Below are 24,191 nucleotides of genomic sequence, written 5' to 3' on the forward strand. Positions count from 1 at the left end.
TGCCAGCCCCCTCGCTCCCCAGGACAAAGTGGAGACCCTGTCAGCGAGGAGACTGCCGCTTAAGTCCCTGGGGTTCTCCACAGAAGGAGGAGATGGCTCTGCAGAGCCATGCGCCCTAGACAGAAGAACTTTCAAAGTAATTCAACAAAATTGAAACTCGTCGAATTACATTGCAGACAGCGCGGGCGGAGCAAATGTGTGTCCACGGAATATTCGTCGGGCACAAGGGGAATTCCCTGTCAGCTACCCGGACCGTGGGTGCCCTGAGGCCGCATCACGCTCCCCCGGGATAAAAAGGGTGGGGGGCGCACAGAGGCAAGAAGGAGGCGGGTGGGGGGGTGCAGAATAAGGAACTGAGGTAAATACGCCCAGCACTGGACTCCCCTCGGAGCAGCACCCCGAGAGGGCCGGGGGAGCAAACGGGCTGCGAGCCCAGGCTGCCAGCCCCGCCCCCAGCAGGCCCCGCCTTCCGCTGCTCGCCACCGCCCCCGTGAAAAAAACCAAACCGGCAACCTCTACCCGGCCGCTTCCCATTGGCTATGTGAGTGAGCGATGTCCACCAGGGCCAATGAGCCGCAGCCACGGCGCGGCGAGCGCCTTCCGGCCCGCCCCCGCGCGGCCGCCCGGCGGACCACTGGACCGGCCTGGGGCGGGACGTGGGCGCGGGGGCGCGGCGTGCGGCACGCGGCAGGGCTGAAGCGGCGGCGGCGGTGGGGACTGCACGTAGCCCAGCGCTCGGCATGGCTCTCCTGGGGCTTGGTAGGTGCGGGCCTGCGGCGGGAGGGGGGCGAGCTGGGGTCGGCCTGAAAGGTTTCCAATCTCTAGGCCGTTCCCCGGCTGGCCGCGGCCTGTAGGCGGCCGGAAGCGGGCCTGGCGGGCGGGAGGCGCGGGCCTCGGCGGCCGGAGGAGCTGCGAGATTGCCCGGCGGAGGTGCGGGTGCGCCGGAGACTAGGGCGCCGGTGGGGAGGGACTTTTGCAGCCTCGCAGGGCGGTGCGCGGGGGGCGGGAGCCTAGTGTGCTGGAGCTGGGCGCGGGGTCCGGGGCCGGGCTGGAGAACCGCGGAGCCCAGCCCCGGCCGGATCCTGGCGAGGGGGTCAGTATTCCCGGCGAATCGCGGGGGACCTTGCTCTGGGCGCCTTCTCGAACTCGTGCGTGGGAACGGAGGATGGCGGGCGCCCTGCACTGCAGCTTGTTTCTGCCACCTGTTTTATGCAGCTCCTACTTTTAAAAACTGAAATGTTAGGCCGGGCGCGGTGGCTCACACCTGTAATCCTAGCACTTTGGAAGGCCGAAGCGGGTGGATCATCTGAAGTCAGGAGTTCCAGACCAGCCTGACCAACATGGCGAAACCCCGTCTCAACTAAAAATACAAGATTAGCCGGGCGTGGTGGCGCGCGCCTGTGATCCCAGCTACTCAGGAGGCTGAGGCTGGAGAATCTCCTGAACCCGGGAGGCGGAGGTTGCAGTGAGCGGATACCTCGCCACTGCACTCCAGCCCCGGCAACAAGAGTGAAACTTCGTCTCAAAAACAAAAAACTGAAATGTTAAATCTCAGTCCTGAAATAAATACCCATAGTTGCCTTAGAAAGGGACAGTGCCTTCCAAAACGTGGGTTTAGGACGCAGGGGTGCTTCACATGTCATCGGACTCCTTAAAAACGAAATGGAACCCAGCGTCTTAGGAATTCTGTAAATGTCTGCTTCGGAGGCTACAGTAGGCGAGGCCAAGGGTCCTGTCCTCGCCGGGCTCGCCTTGGTCACAGCCTTGGCTCTGAGAGTCCTTAACCTTGTCTCTGGCCTCAGACCACCTGTCCCCTATTTACTGGCTCTGTGACTCGGAGCAAGTTACTTAACCACTCTGTGCCAGTGCCTTTTCAGCAGTGCTCACCATTTTAGGGGCTGATAATAGTACTCCCTTAGGGTTGTCCTCAGGATTAATGAGTTAGTACATGTCTTTTTGTTTTTCGAGACAGGGTCTTGCTCTGTCTCTTAGGCTGGAGTGCAGGGTTTTGATCATAGTTCACTGCAGCCTGGAACTCCTGGTCTCAAGGGATCCAGACACATGCCACCACACCTGGCTAATTTTTAAATTTTTGGTAGAGTCAGGGTCTCTTTGTATTGCCCAGGCTGGTCTCAAACTTCTGGCCTCAAGTGATCCTCACTCCTCAGCCTCCCAAAATCCTAGGATTACCAGTGTCAGTCACCTCGCCCAGTTAGTACATGTTTAAAGAGATGTAAATATTTGCCATATTACTGTGGAGAGAGTAGATGAGGGGAAAAGATTTTAGTCTGTTTAGTTTCCTGTGAGTGAAGTTCAGACTAGACCCTGAACGAGTCTGTGAGTCTATTAATTAACTCATTTTAATAAATGGCAGCCTTTTTGGGAAACCTCTTGGTTTCTAGATGACTGCTCTGGGACCGTAGATGACTCCTAGCAGATGTGGGACAGAGATGTTACTGCTGTGAATTTATAACATCCTTAACTGCCGTGGAGGAATGGAAAACCACAGATGGCAGAGCCATCTGCTCACAGAGATTCTAGACACTCACTCGGATGGTCCGATTTCCCATTGGTGTTCATTATCACTGAGTGGAATGGTGATGTGAATTTTAGAAACAGAATATCGTTGGTCAGCATTGACCTACTTTGTCATCTTAAGTAAGCCCAGGGTTTTTTGTGTTCTTGGGGCTTGGGGATAGTTGTTGGCTACTTTTATGCATTCAGAATGTCCACATCTTTTGTCTGTTCTTTCTCAGTAGTATGTTCGGTTTCCTTGTAGCCCTGCTAGGTCACATTGCCTTTTTAGGAATTTTAGTCTCAAACCTTAATCAACACAGCATTTTCACTGGGTAGCCATGTACAAGCAGAGGAGGCTCTTGTGAGAACTAGGCAAAATTTAAAGCAAGCAAAGGTCCGTCACCATTACTAGAAAAAAGAATGTGTTAATACTGTCAGTAAAGAGCGTCTTTGTATGGAAAGGGAAGCACATTTCTAAGGTGAAAAACCCTGGTCTCTTGTGGTGACTGCAGCCTGCTTGTAACAGCATGAAGAGGAGAGGACTGACTCTATTGCTGTCCTTGACTGGCAAAGAGAAGTGAAAGTACCTAATTCTGCCACAGTCTACCTAATGATGTTCTGTGGATTATACCACTGCATTCTCCGGCCCTTCGGTTAGAAATTTGGGTCTGTCTAAATATATGATCTTAGGTAAGTTATCCTTTCTGTGTTTAAGTTTCCTGGTCTATGAAATAAGGGCATCATGACACATACCGCATAGGGTTCTTAAATGACTTAATATATGCAAAATGTTTAGAACAATGCCTGGTACAGAGTCACGCAAGTGTTACTGTTTTGTCTTGCCAGAAATAAAGACCGCAGTTTCTGAAGCCTAGTGTGACAGGTATCTCAGAATGTTAGCCATACTCCCAGATCTCTCTTGTAAGAATTTATCTGGAGGAAACAGTCATACTAATTTGATGGGAGGAGGAAAATACAAGAATTTTCAGGGCTGGGCTGTTAGTGCAGAATTGGAAACAACAATCAAAATTCAGTCAGTAGTGGATTGACTAAATGGTTACATTGGAGTAATTTAAAAATTCTGAAGTAGAAAATATCTGTAACTTACTCTTTTGCTTTTCGGTTTTTGAAAATTTCACAATAGGCTCGGTGTATTGAGCAAGTACCAAATTCATATAGATTTTACAAAAAATATAAAATTCTTTAAAAGTAGTGCATCTCTGTAGAGGATTATCCTGTTTTTTGTTTTTGTTTGTTTGTTTGAGACAGGATCTCGCTGTGCCTCCCAGGCTGGAGCAATCCTCCCACATCAGCCTCTGGAGTAGCTGCGACTACAGATGCACCCTACCACACCCAGCTAATTTTTGCATTTTTGTATTTTATATTTTTTCTCTACAAGAGTTGGAGTTTTGCCATGTTGCCCAGGCTGGTCTCAAACTCCTGGACTCAGGTTATCCACCTGCCTCATCCTCCCAAAGTGCTGGGATTACAGGCCTGAGCCACCACACCCAGCCTTAGTCTTACTTTCAAGCTTATTGGGAGTTAGGACTGTCAGTGTTTATGTTCTTGATTTACTTGCTTTGTTAAATGTGTCAAACTCTACTTCACCTTTTCTGCAGCAATGAAAAGATTAATGAGCAGCGCCATCCAATAGAAATATAATGCAAACATGTATGTAATTTTAAATTTTCTAGTAGCTACATTTAAAATAGCCAAAAGAAACAGGTGAAATTAATGTATTTACTCAGTATATCTAAGATCATTTCAACATGTGTTTCCAAAATGAAAAATAATAATGAGGCCAGGCACAGTGGCTCATGCCTGTAATCCTCATACTTCGGGAGGCCAAGGTGGGCGGATCACCTGAGGTCAGGAGTTCAAGAGCAGCCTGGCCAACGTGGTGAAACCCCATCTCTGCTAAAATACAAAAATTAGCTGGGCATGGTGGCTGGTGCCTGTAATCCTGAGACAGGAGAATCGCTTGGACCCAGGAGACAGTGGTTGCAGTGAGCGGAGATCGCACCACTGCACACCAGCCTGGGCAGTTGAGCAAAATGCCATCTCAAAAAAAGAAAAATAATAATGAGATTACGTTTTTCCCTCCATTAGGTCTTCAGAATTCAGTGTGCTTTTTACCAGCACATCTTAGTTTGGGGTAGCCAGTGGCTGTCATGCTGGACAGCGCTATTGCTGAGGGAGCACCCCCACTTTGGTTAGCCTGGCCTCCGTTCACAGGCATCCTTTCCCACCTCTTGAAATGGAAAAGGAGATCATCCTGTCAAAGGCTACTCCCATCACCGACTGGGTTCCTGTCCCTCCTCTGACTCCGGGCATTTTATTCAGATATTCCCTGTATTTTATCTTTGGCCTTTCCCACTGCATGTCTTCCTCTCCCAGATCACGCCCATCTTTACAGAGAAACCTTCCTTGTTTTCTACGTTTGCCTGCCTCTGGTCTCTGTAATGAAACCTGCTTAAATGGTTACCTGTATTCTCTCCAACCTTCTGTAGACTACATGCCTCTTATTTTCACTCCACCACAACTGCCAGGGCTCCCGGTGAATTGTCACTAAATCCAATCAATAGTTGGTTTTCTGTCTTTGTTCCTTTCTCTCCCAGTAGTATTTGTTAGTGTGGCCCCTCCCACATGTATCTTGGTTTATGTGACACCACTCTCAATAATTCTTCCAGTCCACCTTCCACATGGCAACTGGAATACTCCTTCTAGAAGGCACAAATCTATTCTTTCCTCTGCATGATAACCGTTTAGTGGCTTCACTATTAGTAAAGTTCACAGTTTTATAAGTCCTTACAATATTGGCCATATCTATGATTCAAATGCAGTGTAAATCTTGAATACCACAGTTGTTCATCCGTGCCTGTAGCGTACAGAACCACTTTATCTTGAGCACTAAAAAGACAGCATGGTGTAATAGGAAAAGCTTGGAAATGGAGAGCTCGCCTACCTCTTACATGTATGACAATAGATGGGCCACTGGTCTAGACCTTTATTTACAAAATGGGGATAATTCCTACTTTCTAGTTAGTAATGCTGTCAAAAATTAAGTGATCTGACATATTTGAAAGTGATTTGAAAAACTGAACGTGTTGTATGATGGAGGATTTAGCAGTAAAACAATGAACAATGGTGTATACGCCTTCCAGAAGAAATGTACCATTTAGTTATTCCAAAAAGGTCCATTTGAAATCTTCCAAATTCTAATTCTGAAGTAAGCATATGAAAATGTAACTAAGATGGCACACACTACTTGAGAACACAGGCCAGTCTCACTTACAATTTGCTATATCAACAAATTAAAAGGAAGAAATGATATGATCAGCTTCAGAGATGCTGCAAAGACAGGAATAGACAGAAATTTCTTTAACATTGTAAGTATATTTTGGCCTGGCGTGATCGCTCATACCTGTAATCCCAGCACTTTGGGAGACAGAGGCAGAAGGATCTCTTGAGACCAGCCTGGGCAACATAGGGAGACCTTGTCTCTATAAAAAATTTAAAAGTTAGCCAGGGATGCACCTGTAGTCCCAGCTACCGGGGGGCTGGGGGTGCTGAGGTGGGAGGATCACTTGAGTCCAGGTGGTCAGGGCTGCTGCAGGGAGCTGTGTTTGCACCATTGCACTCCAGTCTGGGTGACAGAGCAAGACCCTCTCTCAAAAAAAAAAAACAGTGTATTTATTTCAACCCAAAAGCCAGCATGATGCAAATAGGAAAACATTCCTGTTGAAGTCAAGAACAGTCTGAGGATATTCCATTATTTACCTTGTTCTAGAGGTAATTAGCACATTTTTGTATATGGTCATGTGTTGCTTAACTTTAGAGATATGATCTGTGATCAACTTCAGAGATGCTAAAAAGACAGGAATAGAAATTTCTTTAATTTCTGTTGTCATATCAGACGATTTCTTCATTGTGGAAAACATCAGTGTGTACTTAATACAAACCTAGATGGCATAACTTACTAAAAACCTAGGCTCTGTGGTATAGCTTATTTCTCTTAGGTTACAAATCCATTCGGCATGTTACTGTACTGAATGTTGTATGCAGTTGTAACACAGTGGTAAGCATTTGTCTATCTAAACATAGAAAAGGTGCAGTAAAAATATGATATAAAAGATAAAAAATGGTACAGCTGTATAGGACATTTACCATGAATACAGCTCGCATGACTGGGGGTTGCTCTTAACATTTTATTTCTTGAACGATAGAATAACCTTAATTTACTGTAACATTTTTCTTTTATTTTTTTTTGGGAGATGTGGTTTTACTATTCTATGTTGGCCAGCCTGGTTTTGAACTGCCGGCTTCAAGCAGTTCTCCCACCTTGGCCTCCCAAAGTGTTGAGATTATAGGCATGAGCCATGGTGTCTGGGCAACATTTTACTTTCTAAACTTAATTTTTTTTTTTTTTTTAACTTTTTGGCTCTTGTAAAAACACTTACCTTAAAACACATTGTACAGTAGTACAAAAATATTTTCTCTCTCCTTTTTTTTTTTTTTTTTTTTTTTTTTTGAGACAGGATCTCGCTCTATCAGGCTGGAGTGCAGTGACGCATCACAGCCCACTGCACCTGTAGCCTTGACCTCCCTGGGCTCAGTGATCCTCCCACCTCAGCCTGTCGAGTAGCTGGGACTACGGGCATGCACCACCATGCCTGGCTAATTTTTGTACTTTTTTTAGAGAGGGGGTCTCACTATGTTGCCCAGGCTGGTCTTGAATTCCTGAGCTTAAGCAATCTGCCCGCCTTGGCCTCCTAAAGTGCCAGGATTACAAGCATGACACATAGCGCCTGGCCAGTATTTTATTTTATATTGTATTCTGTAAGGTTTTTTTCTGTTTTTAAAATTTGTTTGTTTTGCTTTTTTAAGCTTTTTTGTCAAAAACGAGGACACAAACACACACATTAACCTAGGTCTACACAGGGCCAGAGTTATCGAGACTCTGTCACCCAGACTGGAGTGCAATGGTGCAAACACAGCTCCCTGCAGCAGCCCTGACCACGTGGACTCAGGTGATCCTCCCACCTCAGCACCCCCAGCCCCCCAGTAGCTGGGACTACAAGTGCATCCCTGGCTAACTTTTAAATTTTTTATAGAGACAAGGTCTCCCTATGTTGCCCAGGCTTTTTTTCAGCTCCAGGTGATAGGATTTTTTCAGCTCCATTGTAATCCACAGACCACCCTCATTTGTGTGTCCTCTCCTTGACCCTGTGGATGTGACTGTATATGTAAATTTGAAAGGTGAAATTTTGATAGTAATGCCATTTCAGAGAACTTTTGGGTTCTTAAGATACTAGTAAGTCAGTTCAGAATTTGTTTTCCTCTATTATTGTTGTAAATTGCATTTAAGTTTCCAGAGTTGCTAATGAAAATGCTCTCGATCCAGTGTGGCAGAACTGTGTGGTCAGCAATACAGTCGACATTGTATCCTTTCTTTATAAGGTTGTTCTCATGAAAAATTTTTCTGATAATGTGTTATGGATAGTATTAAGAGAAATAAAACTCCATAAAATAAACATTGGCCGGGCGCTGTGGCTCACGCCTGTAATCCCAGCACTTTGGGAGGCCGAGGCAGACGGATCATCTGAGGTCGGGAGTTCGAGACCAGCCTGACCAACATGGAGAAACCTTGTCTCTACTGAAAATACAAAATTAGCCAGGCATGGTGGCACATGCCTGTAATCCCAACTACTTGGGAGGCTGAGGCAGGAGAATCGCTTTAACCTGGGAGGCAGAGGTTGCCGTGAGCTGAGATCGTGCCATTGCACCCCAGCCTGGGCAACAAGAGCAAAACTCTGTCTCAAAAAAACAAACAAATTACCATTGCTCTTGAAAGAGTCACAGTCTAGTGGAAGAGACAATAATTATTTTTCCCTTCAAAAAGATACTTGAATAAAGATAATGTGCTAGTAATTGCAATGGAATAACGTGAGGAATGATTACCATGTGATTGCCCAAGGTTACACAGGCAGAAGTGACCTCCTAATATTTCAGTGTCCATGCCCATAAAACGATAGTGCTGCCTCATAGAGTGGTTGTAAGGAACAAAGACATTGATACATGAAAGCCACTAAGAATAATGCTTCAGCCTTTTTCCAGTGCAGCCCAAGGAATGGGAGTGGGAACTATCCATTCCTTTTTGGCTCAGTGTTGCAGCAATGGGAGTGAAATTCCAGGGGCTCCGACTGCAGCAGGGAGGGCATAGGGGCCAGAGCTAGGCCGCCCTCCTGTGTGAAGGGCCCTGGTCAGTTGAAGAGGACTCTGGTTCCCCAGGGTTCCCAGTCAAAGCATGAACAGTGCTGTTAATGGTGTACTTTTGTTGTTACTTCAGGTCTGGTGAGCTGCGCCTTCTTTCTGGCAGTGAATGGTCTGTATTCCTCTAGTGACGATGTGATCGAATTAACTCCATCAAATTTCAACCGAGAAGTTATTCAGAGTGATAGTTTGTGGCTTGTAGAATTCTATGCTCCATGGTAAGTATTATAAAATAGTTGTAGATTATTTATAGAACTTTCTGAAATTGGAGAAAATGCTGTATAAAAATCTGATTTTATTAAGTCATCTAGTTTAGCTTACTGTTTGTTTAAAAGAAGTAGAGAAGAGGGAAATGGGAAATGCAAAGTATCTCGTCTATTGTTAAGGAAGATCTACTGATGAGGTGATGTGTGTGGAAGGAAAACTAATTTTATGAGGAAGGAATCTTGAGCAAAGAAAATAGAGGGGCTCATGATTAACTTCATTCTGTTTCTTGAAGAGAATTATTTCCTGAAATAATGTAGTTAGAAAATCTGGTTTAATTTAAAAATTCTTGCCTTACATTCAATACTGGAAAAACCCCTGTGGGGTAAAAATGTAATCACCATTGAAACTAAGACACAAAATTATATACAGTTAAAAGTACAACATTGTGCTAATGGTTTGTGTGATTAAAGCATTTAATGGAAAAAAAAAACCAAATAGAAGAGTGGAAACTGCCAGATGTATAGAGGCTGTCTCCGCTGTAAACCAGCAGGCCACGAGTATCCCGAGAGGAGAACCAAACCCTAGCCCGCTGTGTGTCTGTGAAGAACTGTGTGGTGATCTGAAATCCCAGGGAGCTCTTTGACATGTGAACAAGGCTTTGTCAGCTTGAGTGAGCGATACTGAAACCTGATGGTTGCATTTCAGGGTATGCCTGATGAAAGGTTTTCCTTTCTCACTTTAACTTTTTTCTTTGAAACTGAGTTTTAGAAACTTAACCACCATTCCTCATGGACCATTTTACTTCATGCTCAGTGTAGCAAATGGAGGTAAAAACGCTCTATTTTCAAAGTGGATGCTGCCACATTGTGTGTCCCGTCCACCTAATGCCTTTACTATTTTTAAAGGCTCTGGTATTTATGTGTTCAATGCAAATGCTAATTCTGTATGGATTAGCTCAATTATACTAGCAAATATATAAATAGTAATTGTACAAACTGTTGTGTTGTCAAATGTCTCCGTATGTGGTTTTTACAAGCTTATCATATATGGCATAGGTAATTTACCTTGTTTCTGAGAGCGACCATGCAAGAGAAAATACCTCATTGTAAGACTCTACAAGACAGCATAATTGAGAAGGCAGGATCTGGATCCACTAGTTAATAATTATTATACTGGCAGAGTTTTACTTTGTGGTGTCTGGGTGAAAGAATGTCTGATTAGAGCAAGCGCTTTTTTTGAGAGACAGGGTCTCAGTTCTCCCAGGCTGGAGTGCAGCGGCATGATCATGGCTCACTACAGCCTTGATTTCTCAGGCTCAGGTAATCCTCCCACCTTAGCCTCCCCAGCACTGGTACTACAGGCATGTACCACCACACCCGGCTACTTTTTATATTTTTTTAATAGAGACGGAATTTCACCATGTTATCCAAGATGGTCTCTAACTCCAGGGCTCAAGCAATTTGCCTGTCTCAGCCTCCCAAAGTGCTGGGATTACAGCTGTGAGCCACTGCACCGGGTCAGGCAGGTGCTTTTTAACTTCCTTTTGTGCTTGGATTCCTGTGGCACCTTGGTGAAGGCCTTGGATTCTTATAATAAAACCTTTATGGTCAGGCATGATGGCTCACGCTTATAATTTCAGCACTTTGGGAGAACAAGGTGGGTGGATTGCTTGAGCACCAGAGCTCCAGACCAGACTGGGCAATGTGGCAAAGACCCCACCGCTACAAAAAGAAAAAGAAAAGAAACAAAGAAATTACCCAGGCCTGGTGCTGTGCACTTGTGGTCCCAGCTACTCAGGAGGCTGAGGTGGGAGGATCACCTGAGCCTGGGAGGTAGAGGCTGCAGTGAGCTGTGATTGTGCCACTGCACTCCAGCCTAGGCAACAGTGAGAGCCTGTCTCAAAAAAGAAAAAAAAAATCAAACCTTTACATGTTTAAATAAAGCTTATAAGATCACAAAGAAAACCTATGGAAATACGATTATTGAAATATTAAAATTTCAATACTAATGTAGTACTTTACAAGGACAGTAAGTACAGGTTGAACATCTCTTATCCGAAATGCTTGGGACCAGAAGTGTTTCTGATTTTGGATTTTTTCAGATTTTGGAAGATTTGCATAATACTTAGCTGTAGAGCATCCCTAATCTGAGAATACAAAATCTGAACTGCTCCAGTGACTGTTTCCTGTGAGTGTCATGTTGGCGCTCAGAAAGTTTTGGATTTTGGAACATTTCAGGTTGTAGGTTTTTAGAATAGGGATGCTAAACCGGTTCCAAGGTCCACCAGCAGACTTGACTGCTGCAATAATTCTGAATAGGGACGGGCATGATGTTTGAAGATACCTGTGACAACTATAGTGGTGGTAATGAAAATAGCTGTGATATTTATTCGTGATAAAGTCACAATAATTGACTATGGAGTGTTGTTTACATTTGTAAGGAAATTCTAAATTTCAATTACAGATTAGTGAAAATAAAAACTTTTTTTCATCCAAATTCATAGACTCCCTCCCCTAAATTTTTCCTAAAAGGCCACCTTGGCTTCAGATTTATTCTTTTTTTTTTTTTTTTCTTTTTTTTCTTTTCCTAAAAGGGATTCCCTAAATTTTTATCCACCAGCCCTTTGGGAGTCTGGACCCCAGGTGCGGAACCCCTGGGTAGACTGTATGCCATATTTATATGTGTGTGGCATTGTGATGTATGTGCAGATCAAATAGAAGAGAGGATGAACTCTGACAGTCTCTGAATTTAGTCCTCCTTTCTTAGATAAACTGAAATTAAAGAGGCACAAAACCCTGTAAAAATCTGACTTCTGAATTTTTGGGTATCTCACCTAAACAACAAAACATACTGTATATAAATACATAGAAGTAGCATTTCAGGACATTCCCCTGAAAGATCCTAGCTTCAGATATTGGGATTGAGTTTAGGCCCCAGTACTCAATTACATAGTGATTAAAACTTTTACCTGGATGATTGTATTATTTGGAATCAAAAACTTGTCAGGCAGCTCTGACACCGGGTGGCTGTGATATTGGGTAAATTTCTTCTCAACATCAGTTCCATCATCTGTAAAATGAAATAACAAAAGGACCTGCCTTCAGCTTCAGGCGGATTAAATGAAATCATCTATAAAGTGTTTTCATCATGGTGCTGGCACCTAGCATTTGTGCATTTGGTCCTTAGAGACCTAATTAGAAGAGAATTTACTTTGTTTTTAAAAATGCGTCAGATCACCACTGGAGAAATAAACTATGGTATCTGCATACAGTGAATGTTACACAGCAATAAAAACGAACAGTTAGCTACCTACAACCTCAGTGAGTGGTAAGGGCTAACAGGTTCACGAGGATGTAATTTCTTAGAAGCACTTTTCTGTGTTGTATTTCACAGTAATAGTATCTACAAGGTTAAGGTCGTTTTTCCTTGTGTTCTCTTCTCTCCTCTCCCCACTCTCCTCCGCTTTCCCTGCCTCCCCCACCTCAGTCACTCACTCACATCACCATCTTGTGGTGTCATGTCATGCATTTTGGCTTGTTAGGTTCACAAACGTGGGTTTATGTATGTGTTTCTAAGTTCAGAAGCAATTTGTGGAACCCAGAGAATATTGAGATACAGGCATAGTTGATCTAGGCCAGATACCTCATCTATGAAATTAAAAAGTTGGACTCGATTAGAAACTGTCAAACTTCAGTAGGTTTAAGAACCACTAGTAGAACTTAATAAAATGCAATTCCTCCACCAGGACGTTTGGGTTTGTGGACGCCAAGAATCTGCGTTTTGCCTAGACTTTCAGCTCCACACAGGAAAGCACATTGAACCCGATAGATTCCAAAGGGCTTGTTCAGCTGTAGAGTTATAAATTATAGAGTTTGAATATGATTTAATTGAGCAGTAATTTGAAAGCTTTTTTTTTTGGGGGGACAGAGTCTTGCTGTGTTGCTCAGGCTAGAGTGCAGTGGCACGATCTCAGCTCCCTGCAACCTCCGTTTCTCAAGTTCAAGCAGTTCCCTCAGCCTCCCCAATAGCTAAGATTACAGGCGTGTGCTACCATGCCATGTTGGCCAGGCTGGTCTTAACTCCTGAATTCAAGTGATCCGCCTGCCTCGGCCTCCCAAAGGGCTGGGATTACAGGCATGAGCCACTGCACCCGGCTGGAAGCTTTTTTATTAGGATGATATGAAAAGTGATTGTTGTAAGTAATAAAGTGGTGAGCTCATCCAGGTTGCTGATCCTATTTTACTTATTTATTTTATTTTTATTTTATGTTTTTGAGACAGAGTCTTACTCTGTTGCCCAGGCTGGAGTGTAGCAGCATGATCTCAGCTTATGCAACCTCTGCCTCCCAGGTTCACATGATTCTCGTGCCTCAGCCTCCCCAGTAGCTAGGATTACAAGCGTGCGCCACCATGCCTGGCTAATTTTTTTATTTTTATTAGAGATGGGGTTTCACCATGTTAGCCAGGCTGGTCTCAAACTCCTGACCTCAAGTGATCCTCCCTCCTTGGCCTCTCAAACTACTGGAGATTACAGGCATGAGCAGCTGTGCCTGGCCTTGATCCTGTTTTATTTGTGCTTGTCCTCTTTGCAGGCATCTCACTCAGTAGACCATTGATGGAGTTTTTTAACTGAAGTTTTGAATTTTTTGAATTGAGAATCAAAGGCTTTAACTGTTGCTTTGTGTTGTCTTACCCCCAAAAGGTGTGGTCACTGTCAAAGATTAACACCAGAATGGAAGAAAGCAGCAACTGCATTAAAAGTAAGTTTCTTAGGAATGCAAAAGGCTTACAAAAGTTTTTTTTATAGTAAGTTTCTAAGATGTCCATATTCACCTGTGTATGTTTAAATAATAAGTCTGCAGAGGGTTTAATGTTCAATGGGAAGCTAGTTGGCATATCAGAGTTGAAAATACTGGTTTGTTGTCAAAATCATACTGAGAACAAGGGGATAATACACATTTAAATGCTTACATTGCCTGTTTTTGTTTATTCTGTTTCCCGGATAAATGACAGTTACTCTCAGCCCTGCCATTTCTGTAAGCTGCAGAGTTCCCTCCATGGGCTGACTTTGATTTCCCGCATCATTGCATTTAGATTCTCTTCTGGTGTTCAAGGCTAAGGCCCTTATTGACTCATTTTGCAAACTGCACCCAGTGCTTTATTACCTTTTTCTGAGTCTATATGAAGCAGATAATGAGTTCTTGTGGAATCTGCTGTAGCGGAAGGAAAAATTGTTATTTCTTTTACATTCCCACAGGATGTTGTCAAAGTTGGTGCAGTTGATGCAGATAAGCATCAGTCCCTAGGAGGTCAGTATGGTGTTCAGGGATTTCCTACCATTAAGATTTTTGGATCCAACAAAAACAGACCAGAAGATTACCAAGGTAAGGACTTTTCCTAGCTACTTCATTCCCCTGGTAGACAAGAACCTACTGTTCTTTAACGAGCTTGAGAACCTGCTCTACTGCAAGGTTCTCAACCTCATTGTACCTGAATTATCTATAAATGATACACAGTGATTCCTACACCCTCTGAGTCAATCTGAAGATGAAATGTGTGTCACACAGGTTTGTGTTATCACTTCACGCTTGCTTAGGTCTACGTCACATTAGCAATGATAGAAAATAGTATTCTGTGCTACTCTCTTGTCTTTCTCATTACAGTCACTTGTATTTAATAAAGATCTACATGTATTTTCTTGCTCTAATCTCTCTTCCCTTTACTCTAGGAGAGGGGTCTAACATACTACTATAGAAGAGGAGAGTCTGTAATTTGAGAGTCTTAGTCTCCTGAACTGTCAATAATAAATGGATACACAAATTCTGTTTTGTAGATAAGTAAATTGTGAGTGTCTGCTGTGAGCCCCTGAGGCAACTAAAGATAGAATTCAGGTTACCCCCCCAGGACTAAATGCTATTTCAGCAACACTATTATTCTTTTCTTTTTTTTTTTTTTTTTTTTTTAAGAGACAGAGTCTTGCTATGTTGCCCAGCCTGGACTCAAATTCCTAGGCTCAGGCAATCCTCCTACTTCAGCCTCCCAAGTAGCTGGCATTATAGGCACTACAGTCTTAGAGAATTGTCCTGTTATTTATTTATTTATTTTTATTTATTTATTTATTTATTTTTTTTTTGAGACGGAGTCTTGCTCTGTCGCCCAGGCTGGAGTGCGGTGGCCGGATCTCAGCTTACTGCAAGCTCCGCCTCCCGGGTTTACGCCATTCTCCTGCCTCAGCCTCCCAAGTAGCTGGGACTACAGGCGCCCGCCACCTCGCCCGGCTAGTTTTTTGTATTTTTTAGTAGAGACAGGGTTTCACCGTGTTAGCCAGGATGGTCTCGATCTCCTGACCTCATGATTCGCCCATCTCGGCCTCCCAAAGTGCTGGGATTACAGGCTTGAGCCACCGCGCCCGGCCTTGTCCTGTTATTTAATTAAGATATCACAAATGGGCCGGGCATGGTAGCTCACACCTGTAATCCCAGCACTTTGGGAGGCTGAGGTGGACGGATCATGAGGTCAGGAGATTGAGACCATGGTGAAACCCCGTCTCTACTAAAATTACAAAAAAATTAGCCGGGCACAGTGGTGGGCACCTGTATCCCAGCTACTCAGGAGGCTGAGGCAGGAGAATGGCCTGAACCCAGAATGCGGAGCTTGCAGTGAGCCAAGATCGCGCCACTGCACTCCAGCCTGGGCAACAGAGCAAGACTCCATCTCAAAAAAAAAGAAAGAAAAAAAAAGATATCACAAACAGATTATTATATTTGAGATAATCAGAGTTGCTGCGTTGGGCCAGATCCATGGTGCTAGTAAAAGTATTGGGCATAATTTGTTTGAAGCTGAAATTATGGCTAATTTGGTAAAGGTTTTTGTTGAAGATGTTACATGGAACATATGAGTGACAGAACTTTGTCATCTTAGGTTTTGCTTTATGTGAGCAGTACCAGCTCACAGGTTGGGTGGCAGCATCAACATCATAGTAAAACAAAGAGTTGCCTGTCATTGGTGACTTGCCTGGGTCCAGCTAATAGAAGGCAGGGAAGGCGGGGGTGAGCGATACAGAATCTGTCGTGTGTGAGCTGGGAAGGCAGCCCATCCTGTCTGCCTGGCTGCTGGCTTCCCCACACTCCAACGTCGTAACTAAACTTAGTGTCTTGCTTCTCTGTAAAATGGGGATGTGCAAACCCCATTTTAAGGTACCAGAAGCTTAATTGAAATAGTACACATAAAGCATATGAGACAAATACTTGGTAAATACATGTCGTGGGCAGATCTCGAGGCTGGAGGTCTCGTCTGAAGACAAAGATGTGGCCTTGGACACGTCTCTACTTGCCTCCCCAGCTCCAAAGTTCTAGGGAAAGACCTTTTTTTTCCCCTGAGTAAACACTTGCTTTTCTGCTTTTGAATAATAGTTTGTTTTAGTTTTCCTCACTTACGAAAATGTGCATGTTTTTAGTGCAGTCAGTCTGCTGCTGTTTTTATAAATTTAGTTTATTGGAACACAGCCCTACCTGTGTGTCAACATAGTGTCTCTGGCTGCTTTTGCACTGGATCAGCAGAATTGAGTAGTTGCAATAGACAGTGTGGCCTAAAATGCTGAAAAGTTTTTTTCCTAGTATACTTCACGATTTGGCATATGTCCAGATAAAGACTTGGGGAAGGGGCACTGGTTCAGATGATGGAGATGCCTGACATAGATAAGGAGCAGAGGCTGTTTCATGTTGAGGCCTTGCCCTTCTGTGTTATCAAGTGACATACTTGGTAGGCTCAGCCAGCGATACAGTGCACGATTATCTGAATAGTTGCTGAGAGCTGCTGTAGTATATTTTGTGGGTATTTTTGTTTTGTTTTGTTGTTTGAGATGGAGTCTCGCTCTGTTGCCCAGGCTGGAGTACAGTGGCGCTATCTTGGCTCAGTGCAACCTCCGCCTCCCGGGTTCAAGCAATTCTCCTGCCTCAGCCTCCCGAGTAGCTGGGATTATAGGCGTGCGCCACCACGCCTGGCTAATTTTTGTATTTTTAGTAGAGATGGGGTTTCACCATGTTGATCAGGCTGCTCTTGAACTCTTGACCTCATGATCTGCCTGCCTCGGCCTCCCAAAAGGCCGGCCGCCACACCTTAGATCTCTAATCCCAGCACTTTGGGAGGCCGATCCACTTTGGGAGGATCACTTGAGTACGGGAGTTTGAGAAAACTCTAAAAAAAAAAAAATTTTTTTTTTTCCTGACGTAGAGTCCCATTCTGTCACCCAGGCTGGAGTGCAGTGGCATGATCTGAGCTCACTGCAGCCTCTGTCTCCTGGGTTCAGGTGATTCTCCTGCCTCAGCCTCCTGTGTAACTGGGATTATAGGTGCCCATCACCACACCCAGCTAATTTTTGTCTTTTTAGTAGAGACAGGGTTTCACCATGTTGGCCAGGATGGTCTCGAACTCCTGCCTTCAGGTGTTCCACATGCCTACGCCTCCCAAAGTGCTGGGATCCCAGGCATGAGCCACTACGGCCCTCCAGAAAAGGAACTTTCTAAAGAGATTCTATTAGAGCTAGTTTTGCCTTTAAACTGAAGACAGCAGATGGCATAGGTTATTCCAGTACTTCTGTGTTAGTTAATAGCCCCTGACTCTCTTGAGCAAATAAACTTATTTGGTGAACTTCCAAAGACTATTGTCATCTTGCCTCTGTGAGTTTTAATGCAGATTTGTTAAGTTCAGCTTAACAATGTTTCAAGCAAGATAGAAAAAAAGAAGCCTGGAATGGTTTTCAGTTATTTGGCTTCAAAACACCTCATACCTAGTTTTTCCATCTTTTCTATCCGGTATTTCACAGAAATAGTTCCTTTTGTATTTGGGAAATTCCCCTGCTTTCCCAGCTAGATTTTAAGCTTCTTATTCACCCATGTCCATGTTCGGTAAACATTTGTGAGTTATTCTCATTAGGAGATGGTATTTGAGCAGGGAGTTTTCGTTCACACTAACTACATAAAACTTAAGAGGAGTCAGTCTGGACACGGTGGCTTGCACTTGTGATCCCAGCACTTTGGGAGGCTGAGGTGGGCGGATCACTTGAGGTCAGGAGTTTGTGACCAGCCTGGCCGACATGGTGAAACCCCGTCTCTACTAAAAATACAAAAATTAGCTGGAAATCACTTGAACCTGGGAGGCGGAGGTTGCAGTGACCCGAGATTGTGCCACTGTACTCTAGCCTGGGCAACAGGGTGAGACTCCATCTCAGAAAAAAATAATAATGAGAAAGGAAGAGAAATTGGTTTTCCAGGTGTTAGGTCTAGTGCAAAATGCATACTGGGGAGAAAGTTTGTTCTGTCAGAGATACACATGTTGTCAGAACTGTGTCACCCGGTGAAGCTGACGGTGAGGTAAAGACAGTCTTGGGCCGGGCCAGATGAGGCACTTGCTGAAGGCCGGGCTGAGGACCGCCTACCTTCCGTCTCCTGTAGGTGGCAGAACTGGTGAAGCCATCGTAGATGCTGCGCTCAGTGCTCTGCGCCAGCTTGTGAAGGATCGCCTCGGGGGACGGAGCGGAGGATACAGTTCTGGAAAACAAGTAAGACCATAAAATGTCAGTTTTTAATGTGTCGTGATTTTGAAGCCAGAGTGTGGATTCCTTGTAAAAGATAGTTGTTTTTTTAAAAGTATGTGAAAGTGGTAAACTTTCAATTAAAGAATAATGGAGGATTGGATCCACTGAACCCAGAGGGAACCAGCCATCCAGCCTGCTCATTTGGGCTCCTCAGGATTGCTGTTGCCATGGCCAGTTAGTCCCAGGGCCTCTTTCCACACCTGCAGTCCAAGTACCAGGCCCCTAGATAGGCTTCCTGGGCCCTGGGCTAAAACAGAAGAATGTGAACTTCAGCTCCAGGCCCAGGAGCCAGGTGCTGGCATCCCATGGCACTTGTAGGTCAAGAGTGGGGATGGGATGGACGGGTTCTCCTCTGGGTAGGCTTTGGCAAACTGTGATGAGACTGGATTACCTCTTGGCCTGTATCTGTGGCATTCAGCCCCAAATCCATGGAAAATTCTACACAAATGGATAGGGGAGAAGAGAGAGAGAGAGGAGCAGATTGGTGTTTTAGATGCCCTTGTATGAAATGTGAAGCTTAACACTGATGTTCTTGTGAAAAGACAAACTTGAAGATATATAAATATTAAATGGGCCTTTACTTTTAGGAGACCAGTTAAACTCGCTTCTTTATACAGGCTCAGAGCTTACCCAAAGATTCCATGTTCTTGCCTTTTATTTTAAACTTAGACATTTAATGAGCATAGTTGCCTGGCCCCCTGCACCCTGCCTGGCAACAGAAAGCAATGCTGACTGCTTCTTAGATTTAGTACTGAAGAACATTCTTTGAAAAAAGAAAAGGATTAAGTGTTATTTTTAGCTTTGTTGACTGGTAGGGGCTTTGTCTATGAAAGATGTAGCGGAACATCCTGGGATGAAGCAGTAGCTGTACTTGAGTCTGAATTAGAACAGTGTTTTTAAGGTGGTTCTTTGAGCCATGTTGAGGGTTCTCACTAAAAAGAGCTGGTGACGGAATTCAGGTACAGGTTATATGTTGTTCTCAATGTATTGATAATTATTTGAAAGTAAAAGACTATTTACCAAGCAAAAATGATAATGCTGAAGAATGTACCCAATTTGAATACAACCATTTTCACTATTTTATTCACTAAAGAAAAACCCTAAAACTTTGTTAAGATGTAGAAGCAGTGTTATTTAAAATAGGAAAAGTATTCTTCTTGGCCAAATTGTTTGATGTTTAATATCATAAATGACAGGGCAGAAGTGATAGTTCAAGTAAGAAGGATGTGATTGAGCTGACAGATGACAGCTTTGATGAGAATGTTCTGGACAGTGAAGATGTTTGGATGGTTGAGTTCTATGCTCCTTGGTGTGGACACTGCAAAAAGTAAGTGCCTTCTACTAAGTAGTCTGTTCAGCCACAGTGTTTTCAGTACATTGATTAGCTTTTTTTTTTTTTTTTTAATTTATTGATTAGCTTATTTTGAAAAGGCTGAACTAGATAGTAGATCACCACTAAGATCTCTTCCAGAAAAACTCTGACTCTAAGTGAATATTAAACATTGACAGGGCCGGGCGCAGTGGCTCAAGCCTGTAATCCCAGCACTTTGGGAGGCTGAGACGGGCGAATCACGAGGTCAGGAGATCGAGACCATCCTGGCTAACACGGTGAAACCCCGTCTCTACTAAAAAATACAAAAAACTAGCTGGGCGAGGTGGCGGGCGCCTGTAGTCCCAGCTACTCGGGAGGCTGAGGCAGGAGAATGGCGTAAACCCGGGAGGCGGAGCTTGCAGTGAGCTGAGATCCGGCCACTGCACTCCAGCCTGGGCGACAGAGCGAGACTCCATCACAAAAAAAACAAAAAAAACATTGACATTAGTGCCAAGAGCTTCCTCTCTCATATTGCCGAAGATTAACAAGGGACTGGCTCATGTCCGGATTTAGGGGCAGTGGTAGAACGGGAAACTCATGTGAAGGGTAGCATGGTATCTTTAGTAAAGCCACACACAAAATGTTTTCTAGGTGTGACATAACTGGGGATTGGGCAGAAATGCACAGATCAGTTGAAAAGTATAGGCCGGGTGTGGTGGCTCACACCTGTAATCCTAGCACTTTGGGAAGCCGAGGCAGGCAGATCACTTGAGGCCAGGAGTTTGAGACCAGTCTGGGCAACACAGCAAAGCCCCATTTCTACTAAAAATACAAAAAAATTGGCTGGATGTGGTGGCATGCGCCTGTACTCCCAGCTACTTGGGAGGTTGAGGCGCAAGAATCTGTTGATTGTGGGAGGCAGAGGCTGCACTGAGCTAAGATCATACCCCTGTACTCCATCCTGTATGACAGGAGGAGACTCTGTCTTTAATAAAAAAAAAAAATGTTTGGGCTGCAAGTTAAAATCCAAATATTTGGCCTGGTGAGGTGGATCACTTGAGGCCAGGAGTTCGAGACCAGCCTGGGCAGCATGGGGAAACCCCATCTCTACTAAAAATACAGAAATGAACGGTGGGTGGTGGCGCGCACCTGTAGTCCCAGCTGTGTTGGAGGCTGAGATGAGAAGATCGCCTGAGCCCAGGAGGTTGAGGCTGCAGGGAGCCATGATCGCACCACTGCGCTCCAGCCTGGGTAACAGAGAGAGACCGTGTCTCAAAGAAACAACACAAAACGAATATTTTTCTATAGCCTAGAGCCAGAGTGGGCTGCCGCAGCTTCAGAAGTAAAAGAGCAGACGAAAGGAAAAGTGAAACTGGCAGCTGTGGATGCTACCGTCAATCAGGTTCTAGCCTCCCGCTACGGGGTGAGTATCCTCATAAGGCTCATTTCATTGTGAAATACATGGTGTTTCGTTACTTCTTCCAATACTGCAGGCCTCCCTATGAGGTAGTAAAGGAGATGTTTAAACCATTTTGTAAGTGAAGAGATAAAGTCACTTTACTGTCATAACTAACAAGTCTGACACTCAGGACTGTCACCTTTTTTCTCCTAATGTCACACTGCTTCTGTGGTATACTTAATGTGAGGTGTCAGCTTGCCCAGACTTACTCACGTTGCTCATGTGGCTATTGTAAGTTGGTCCATTTGTTCTAGAGCAGATACTTTGTGTTAATTACATACCAGGGCTTGAATATGATTGGGCTAAACTTCACAGACTGTTAAAACTCCCTGATTGATCATTGACCTCTTTGAGTCATTCCTTTGAAATCCAGGCAGTCTGGGGAATAGTTTTGTTACATTAAATTACTTATAAGGCCAGAGTGGTGGGTCACGCCTGTAATCCCAGCACTTTGGGAGGCCTAGGCGGGCAGATCGCTTGAGGCCGGGAATTCAAAGCCAGCCTGACCAACATGGTGAAACCCCATCTCTACTAAAAATACAAATATTAGCCGGGTGTGGTGGTGTGCACCTGTAGTCCCAGCTACTCGGGCGGCTGAGGTAGGAGAATCGCTTGAACCCAGGAGCAGAGGTTGCAGTAAGCTGAGATTGCACCTATGCTCTCCAGCCTGGGCAACAGTGAGACTGCTTCAATTAAAAAAGAAACAAAAATTACCTATAAGGTGGTTTTAGAAACCGTAAAGATTGTGTTATTTTGTGTTAAGTGTTAATTGGATTTTATTCTCTGATCTCTTTTTTAATAGATTAGAGGATTTCCTACAATCAAGATATTTCAGAAAGGCGAGTCTCCTGTGGATTACGACGGTGGGCGGACAAGATCCGACATAGTGTCCCGGGCCCTTGATTTGTTTTCTGATAACGCCCCACCTCCTGAGCTGCTTGAGGTAGACCACTTAAATTGCTCATAGTCCAGAAAGCTTTTTTAGCTGACAGCGAGGAACGTTAAAGCAGTCGTGACACACTGTTCATGTTATGCCCTTCTTGTTAAAAATACTCTCTTTAAAGTGGTTTTTATACTTTGAAATGGAAAAGAATGTCTGATAAGTTGCTTTTCATAACTTTTAGCATTAGAATAATTACATTGTGAACAGAAATACGAGCTTCTTAAAGATAGAGTGTATTTAATCACTCTTGCTTATCATTTTCAAAGTAATAGCACATTTATTGAGTAGCTAATCATGTAACAGGCACTGTTCTGGTGTCTTTATGTAGTTTTTTTGTTTGTTTGTTTCATTTAATTCTCACATGAACACTGAGGTAGATAACTGTTTTTATCTCCATTTTATATATGGGGAAATTGAGGCACAGAACCTCAAGTTTGTATAAACATACAATACGTGTAAGTATAGTCTATTTAAACAAGTAAGTGGCAGAGCCAGGCTGTGTCCAGGCGTTGTGATTTCAGAGACGTGTATATGTGTGCTAATCCCCCCCAACCACCACAGCTTCCACAGGCTTAAGAATCAGTAGCAGGGCCGGGCGCGGTGGCTCAAGCCTGTAATCCCAGCACTTTGGGAGGCCGAGGCGGGCGGATCACAAGGTCAGGAGATCGAGACCACAGTGAAACCCCGTCTCTACTAAAAATACAAAAAATTAGCCGGGCGCGGTGGCGGGCGCCTGTAGTCCCAGCTACTCAGGAGGCTGAGGCAGGAGAATGGCGGGAACCCGGGAGGCGGAGCTTGCAGTGAGCCGAGATCGCGCCACTGCACTCCAGCCTGGGCAACAGCGTGAGACTCCGTCTCAAAAAAAAAAAAAAAAAAAAAAAAAAAAAAAAAAAAAGAATCAGTAGCAGAAAAATCTCCTCTTAGAGAACATGCCTCTGGGTGTTTCCATACAAGGAAGTAGTCCTGGGAGAAATCTTTTCAATGGAAGTTCTTGTTTGCCAGCTTACCTTTGGGTGTTGTATCATGCAGCCTCCTGATCATCCCTTGTCTTCTGAGTCCCACAGATTATCAACGAGGACATTGCCAAGAGGACGTGTGAGGAGCACCAGCTCTGTGTTGTGGCTGTGCTACCGCATATCCTTGATACTGGTAAGACAGACAAATAATTTCCCTTGGCTGTTCTATGCTAGATGCTCTGAGAGTACTTCCTAAATGGATTAATTTTACGGACTCCTTTACCTTTACCTTTAAAAAACGTTTGTCTGTTTAAATCAGGAGCTGCAGGCCGAAATTCTTATCTGGAAGTTCTTCTGAAGATGGCAGACAAATACAAAAAGAAAATGTGGGGGTAAGTTACTGAGCTTATTGTCTCAGTGTCATCTGAACAGGAGATTATAGGGTTTCTTGAGAGTGGGTCCCCCGTGTTTTTGTAAGCTGTGTTCCTGTGTTTGCTCTGCTAAAAATTTTTTTTTTCCTCTCCTGCCTAGCCTCCCAAGTAGCGGGGATTATAGGCGCGTGCCACCACACCCAGCTAATTTTTGTATTTTTAGTAGAGTCGGGGTTTCACCATGTTGGCTAGGCTGGTCTCAAACTCCTGATCTCAAGTGATCCACCCGCCTCTGCCTCCCAGACTCCTGGGATTACAGGTGTGAGCCACCACACCTGGCCTGCTCTGCTATGTTTTTATTCAGGATGTGAACATTTTATCACTGGGAGGAAAAGAAGGAATGAAGGGCTGTCAGCACAGCATGCATTTTTCTCATAGGAATCATGTTTTAAATGGTGATTGGGGTGCCGGGTTAGCAAGCAGACACAGAATGAGTAGTGCACCTGAATTCTAGTATGAACTTGAAGGCTGGATGAGAAAGGGGAACTAGAATTATGTT

At 44.3% G+C, this 24,191-nt stretch overlaps 1 protein-coding gene across 1 annotated transcript in view; it reads left to right on the forward strand.

Moving 5' to 3' along the window:
• The first annotated feature begins 640 nt into the window (after positions 1–640).
• PDIA6 (protein disulfide isomerase family A member 6) overlaps positions 641–24,191 on the forward strand; it is a 28,605-nt gene continuing 5,054 nt past the window's right edge. Inside the window, 10 exon segments of the mRNA NM_001266635.1 lie at positions 641–759; positions 8,867–9,008; positions 13,699–13,756; positions 14,254–14,380; positions 18,449–18,555; positions 19,788–19,918; positions 21,212–21,326; positions 22,165–22,305; positions 23,370–23,454; positions 23,581–23,653. Of these exon segments, the coding sequence (NP_001253564.1) occupies positions 741–759; positions 8,867–9,008; positions 13,699–13,756; positions 14,254–14,380; positions 18,449–18,555; positions 19,788–19,918; positions 21,212–21,326; positions 22,165–22,305; positions 23,370–23,454; positions 23,581–23,653 (998 nt within the window). The 5' untranslated portion in view covers positions 641–740.

Source organism: Macaca mulatta, chromosome 13, assembly GCF_049350105.2.
Source record: "Macaca mulatta isolate MMU2019108-1 chromosome 13, T2T-MMU8v2.0, whole genome shotgun sequence".
NCBI classification, from domain to species: domain Eukaryota; kingdom Metazoa; phylum Chordata; class Mammalia; order Primates; family Cercopithecidae; genus Macaca; species Macaca mulatta.